The sequence below is a fragment of the Gavialis gangeticus genome, unplaced genomic scaffold, assembly GCF_001723915.1.
Source record: "Gavialis gangeticus isolate Ggan-Ray unplaced genomic scaffold, GavGan_comp1, whole genome shotgun sequence".
In the NCBI taxonomy this organism is placed as follows: domain Eukaryota; kingdom Metazoa; phylum Chordata; order Crocodylia; family Gavialidae; genus Gavialis; species Gavialis gangeticus.
In genome coordinates, this window is record NW_017729020.1 from 746,936 (window position 1) to 752,391 (window position 5,456).

Consider the following 5,456-nt stretch of genomic DNA (forward strand, 5'->3'; position numbering starts at 1 on the left):
TTACAACCTCTAGAAGACTGTACTTTGAACCATTTACCTCTTAATTTGTTCCTCATAGTCCCTTTTCTGCATCTCCATTTCTTTTTTTAGCTGTAGGATTTCGTGATCCTCCTGATCAGAGCAACAGTCCTTAGGATCAGTGGCTGGACTTGATGTCTCCTTGTGCACATGGCTAGGGCTTTGGCTTGATAAAAAATCTCTCTCAGAACTGCTGCTTGCTGTGCTTGGCAGGCTAGTGCATTCCCCACTTTCTGTCTGAGATGTAGGTACATTATCATAGGTTGAAGCACGCTGAGTGTCAATCAGCCTAAAAAGGCTTTGAGACAATGTTCTCTTATGTCCCTCTGTTGGAGAAAGGGGAGAAAGTGGGCTCCCTGCAGAAAATTTCCAAAATTCACTGTTGAATATGTTATTTTTATCATTGCTGGCTTTTTCCCCTTTGAAGGAAGAAGTTAGGAAAGATTTCCTGTTGGGGAGGGTCTGAGTTCTTTTCCTCGATTGTGCTTTCCACATTCCTAAAGTATCTGTGGGTTGGTTCACACAATTATCCTCCACAGCTATGCCTAACCTGGCAGTTTCTCCAGAAGCAGTGGAACTGCTGACATCTACGTTTTCTCTCTGAAACAGAGTGATGAACATTAGGATAATTTCACCCAAGATACATATTTCTGAGGTAAACATGCAGTCATATGGTTTATTAAAGTCACATCATAACAAGCTAATACTTATTGCTTAATGCTTCTTAATGCTTCTTCAAATTTTTCTACCAAAACATTTTTAATTGTAAATTCAATTTCCCATCAAGGTGAATTTTCTCTGGGTACTGTCTGCTTTCCAGGGAACATCTTGACTTAAGTTATTTGATTCTCTAACAAGTTTACTATTAAGAACATCCAGGAAAAGCACACACCTACTGCAGATGCCTCCTCTGCCTAACAACGGTTATTTAAACCCAAAAGCTTGCTAAGAAGAATTTTTCCAACTATTTGAATTGGTCTAATAAAAAATATCAGATTTACCCAAAGAACCTTGTCTGCCTACGGCCTTAGATCAACACGGCCACAACCTAAACTCCCTTAATATTAAGAGAGCATTTACAAAAAACACATGATGATCATTTCCCATAGGATCATGTCTTACTGTTTGGCCCTTGGTTGATGTGTCTGGCTTAGCTGCTGGTGGGTCTTCTGCAGCATCCCAGCCCACAGAGCTGCGTGGTATGGGGGCCTTCTTGGAATCATTCTTTTGCGCGGGTGGAGATGGAGGCACATCTTTAGACATGGGAAAGAGATTGGCATGCTCACTGATCATCACGGTCATCACCTTCTGGATCTGGGGTGTGCCTGCAATGGGAAAGGGACATGGCCTATAGCAACAAGGAATAACTCATTGAGCAACTGAGCCAGGAATCCATTGAGCTGAAGCAAACCAAGAGAGGTTCTACTTCTATGGTTTATTATGGAAAATGCAGTATTGGTTGCACCAAAGCCAATAACATATCTGGCTGAGCAGCCTATGACACTTGAGGATGAGGAAGGAACTCATGCCATTATTTTAAATGGGGCATGCAGGCTTACATTTTTCCTATCCTACCATACCATACATGTTATTAAAAGCGGAGTGGAATTTGGGCTTTGGGTGAAATTCACCCCTGGAGAGAGTCTGGGACTTACATAACATACAGGCCAACTACATTGCTCAAGAGCAAAGGTCTGCCTCTGTGCAGATCAAAAGCTATTTTCTATTAGTTGTGATGTACTTTCCCCCTTGCTTGCAAGTACAATTGCACGGGTCAGCTTGGTTGCTATTTCCATGAGCTTCTTGTGTTTTTAAAGGTAAGGAAGAATGACACAGCTTCCCCAAAGCCTTTCAGCCAGAGGCCAAAAACACTGTTAACCCACTTTTATAAAGTATTTTAAATGCACAGTGTAAGTGCTAAGTTTTATTATTGTAGAGGTATTTATAGCCTGACTGCCTTATTATGACTAAATGTTATTGGGCAGAACCTACTCTCTCCAGGAAAGATAGATTATGTGTCTGACTTAAGTTTATTGTTTTAAGACTCTGGATTCAGGGATCATTTAAATACAGAGAGGGGGGCTGCCTGACCTGTTACTGGAGTCCATAATACCTTGCATAATAATAGCAGGGTCTTCTATCTTTGGCCTGATGAGATTCACTCCAATCACAGTTGCCAGATTATCCACACTCATCTTGTTGACGCTGGAGTTGAGCTGTATTTCATGTAGGAACCTGCCAGGATCCAAACGCAAAACATTCCAAGTTGGAAAATGAATAGTCTGCAGACAAACTCTACAAAGCTGGGGTTGTAAAATCCTAACAATACCCCAGCTCTGCCTCTAAGCCCCAGTACAGAAATCTAGCTACATGGCTCTTTCCACTGCAGTGCACACAGGGGCTTTGTCTGCAAGGCATCACTACAGAAGCCAAAACTGTCAAACAATGAGAAGATATGTCCCCTCAGAAACAAACAAAAAGAAACAAAGTCTCGTTTGATTCTTAATGATGTTGCCAGAGAAAAATGAACCATCAACCAGGGCCAGGTTGGGCTGGGCGAAACTCAGCAGTTTCACTGTGTAAGATTTTGGCTGGTGCTGTCCTCAGTTTTGACTCTCACTGGTTCACATTACTCAACATGTGAGCACACATACCAGGAAAAATTATACTCACTGGGAGCATCTACACAAGACACTGTGGAGTTGCCTAATTAGTTCTGCAGCAAAATGTCATCATCTACACGTGCAATGCTATTAGGATGGAATAAACTAATTAACTCTGATGTAGGACGGTACTGCCAGACACAAGTGCTATCCTATGATGGAGTTATTTACTCTGCCACAATGTACGTGTAGACGCTGAGGGGGCTGGCTGGAGCATGAAGGTGCTTCAGTGTGGGGGCTGCCTGCTGGCTAACTCCCCCAGGGCCCCCTGCCAGCCAGGGCTGCTTTGCCACAGCTCAACATGCTGCGGTCCTGGGAGCATGTGTAAACGGCATGCCCAGGAGCAATAAACTCTGGTGCAAACTGCCCACAGAATGCTGCTGAAATCAGTAAGTCCTTAGCTTTTAAGACCAGAAAGGGCCATTCCAATCATCTAGTTTCATGCATGGCACAGGCCAGAGAATTTCCTTCAGTTTTTCCCAGCAGCCAGCCCAAAGTCTGCATCTACCAGAGCTAAATTAAACCTAAAGAGTTTCCCTCTGACTTACAGGCCGTTCAAAATTGGTGAGAACCCTTCAACTGTTTTCACATGGAAACACACTATTAACATACCAGATGGCTTTGGAAGAAATCTCTAAATTGCCCCGGTGCTCAAAGTATGTTCTATTAAAAGATCCATGAAACCACAAAACCCGGAGTGCCTAGATCTGGGATTTTACAAAGAGAAGAGCCCATTTTTAATATTCAGATTCAAATCCAGGGTCAGATTTCAGACTCCCCCTATGTCCTGGGGCATTTGGATCAAAGAGGGTGGTTACAGCCCATTTCTCAGCACTTATGCCTATAATTTCAAACTGTAAGAAAACCCTGGGGCAATCTGGAAGACGTTTTTTCCCAGATTCATTTATCTCTTCTCTCCTGGTACAAATCTATAACAGATGCTCCCCACGCAGCTTTGGCATCTGAAATCTTAAGGGGAACATGCAAAAATCCCAGGGCAGCCTGATGTTTCCTTTCTGCCCAGTTATGGTTTGACCCATAAGTTTCCAGCCACCAAGATGAAAGCTGCGCTGTGTGCACACTACAGGGAGAACATACCTGCAGATATAGCTGAGGAGGTTGTAACTGTCTCGGGGAAGGAGGGACAGTTGCTTCTCTAACTCCTGATGACCCTGAAGATAATTTAAGAATTGCTTGGTAAAGATTCGTATGTATATACATGAAATCAAAACCCTCCATAAGCTCACTCATTTTCTCGTTCTGTCTTTAGGGCTGGGGACAGACGTTGCACATAAACCAGTGTAAGTGATCGGAAGCTGGTTCAGATCTGTAACACAACTGAACTTCAGTGTGTATAAATCACTTTCAAAGTGGCTGGAACCGATAAACCTGGATGAACTTAACTGATTTAGGTTAAATCGGTTTATTGAACTTCTGTCCCAGATCCCCTCCAGATTCAAGTTAACTCATAGCCCCCCAGCATCCCAGGATGCTTTGCACCTCCCCCACAGGGTGGGCAGGCTAGCTTTGGTCCAAGCTGTGTGCTCCAGGCCAGCAGGGAGGCATGCTGTAGTGCCCCCTGGCTTCTGGCCTGACCCATTGTAGGCATGTGGCTGCGTTTCAGGAATTAAAAGTGAATGTCTGTTCACTTGCTTCTATCTATGAAGCTTAGACTATGAAGATTGAATCAATTCAGGCTTCAGCTTGTTGACTGTCTGTACTTAGCCTGGAAGTACTAGTGCCTGACTAAGCCTGGGTTGCCAAGATGCAAAGTTTCCATCAGGGCTAGATTTTCAGCAGAGCTCAGTTCCCATTTCACCAGCAAATAAAATAAATGACCAGATCTTTCAGAAGTGCTCAGGGCTCAGCAGGTCCTATGGCTAGATTTCCAGTGATTCTCCAGTGGGTTGAGCTCTTGATATTTGACCACACATATTCATACTGCATTTACGGGATCAAATTATTTGTAATATGGCACCTTTTATCCTAAATGATCCCAACATGAAACAACCTACAAGAATCTCCTGAACCCCATTGTGCAAAACACAAAAACACGGAACAAAATGATGGCCCACGCCCCAAAAAGCTTACATAGCTTAATCAAGATACTGAAAGTCAGGAAATATCAACCAGGAAATGTCTCTCTCTTTCTATGGGTATATTCATAGATTTCATAGACAGTAGGGCTGGAAGGGACCTCAGAAGATCATCGAGTCCAGCCCCCTGCCCAAAGGGCAGGAAGTCAGCTGGGGTCATAGGATCCCAGCAAGATAAGCATCCAAATTTCTCTTGAAGGCATTCACCGTAGGTGCATGAGCCACCTCCGGTGGCAAGCTATTCCAGACCTTGGGGGCTCAGACAGTAAAGAAATTCTTCCTTATGTCCAGCCTGAAACGGTCTTGCAGGAGTTTATATCCATTCAACCTTGGGGCACTTTGGTGAACAATTGTTCCCCCAGATCCTGGTGAACACCCCTGATAACTTATAGGTGGCCACCAGATCACCCCTGAGCTTGTGCTTTTCCAGGCTAAAGAGTCCCATAGCTCTCAGCCTGTCATCGTAAGAGCTGTTTTCTTGACCTCTGATCATGTGCATGGATCTCTTCTGCACTCTCTCAAACTTCTCCACTTCCTTTTTGAATTGTGGAGTCCAAAACTGGATGCAGTCCTCCAGCTGTGGCCTCACCAAGGCCAAGTACAAGGGGAGAATGACATCCCAGGATTTGCTCGAGAAGCATCTATGAATGCAAGCCAGTGTTTTGCTTGCTTTACTGGC

General features: G+C 44.0%; 1 protein-coding gene across 1 annotated transcript in view; it reads right to left on the reverse strand.

Moving 5' to 3' along the window:
• Positions 1-5,456, reverse strand: part of ARHGAP25 (Rho GTPase activating protein 25) — a 57,525-nt gene that overhangs the window by 8,139 nt on the left and 43,930 nt on the right. Inside the window, exons 7-10 of the mRNA XM_019514333.1 lie at positions 3,780-3,853; positions 2,132-2,253; positions 1,141-1,343; positions 38-618 (exon numbers count right to left, since the gene is read on the reverse strand). Of these exons, the coding sequence (XP_019369878.1) occupies positions 38-618; positions 1,141-1,343; positions 2,132-2,253; positions 3,780-3,853 (980 nt within the window). The remainder of the gene's footprint in view (positions 1-37; positions 619-1,140; positions 1,344-2,131; positions 2,254-3,779; positions 3,854-5,456) is intronic.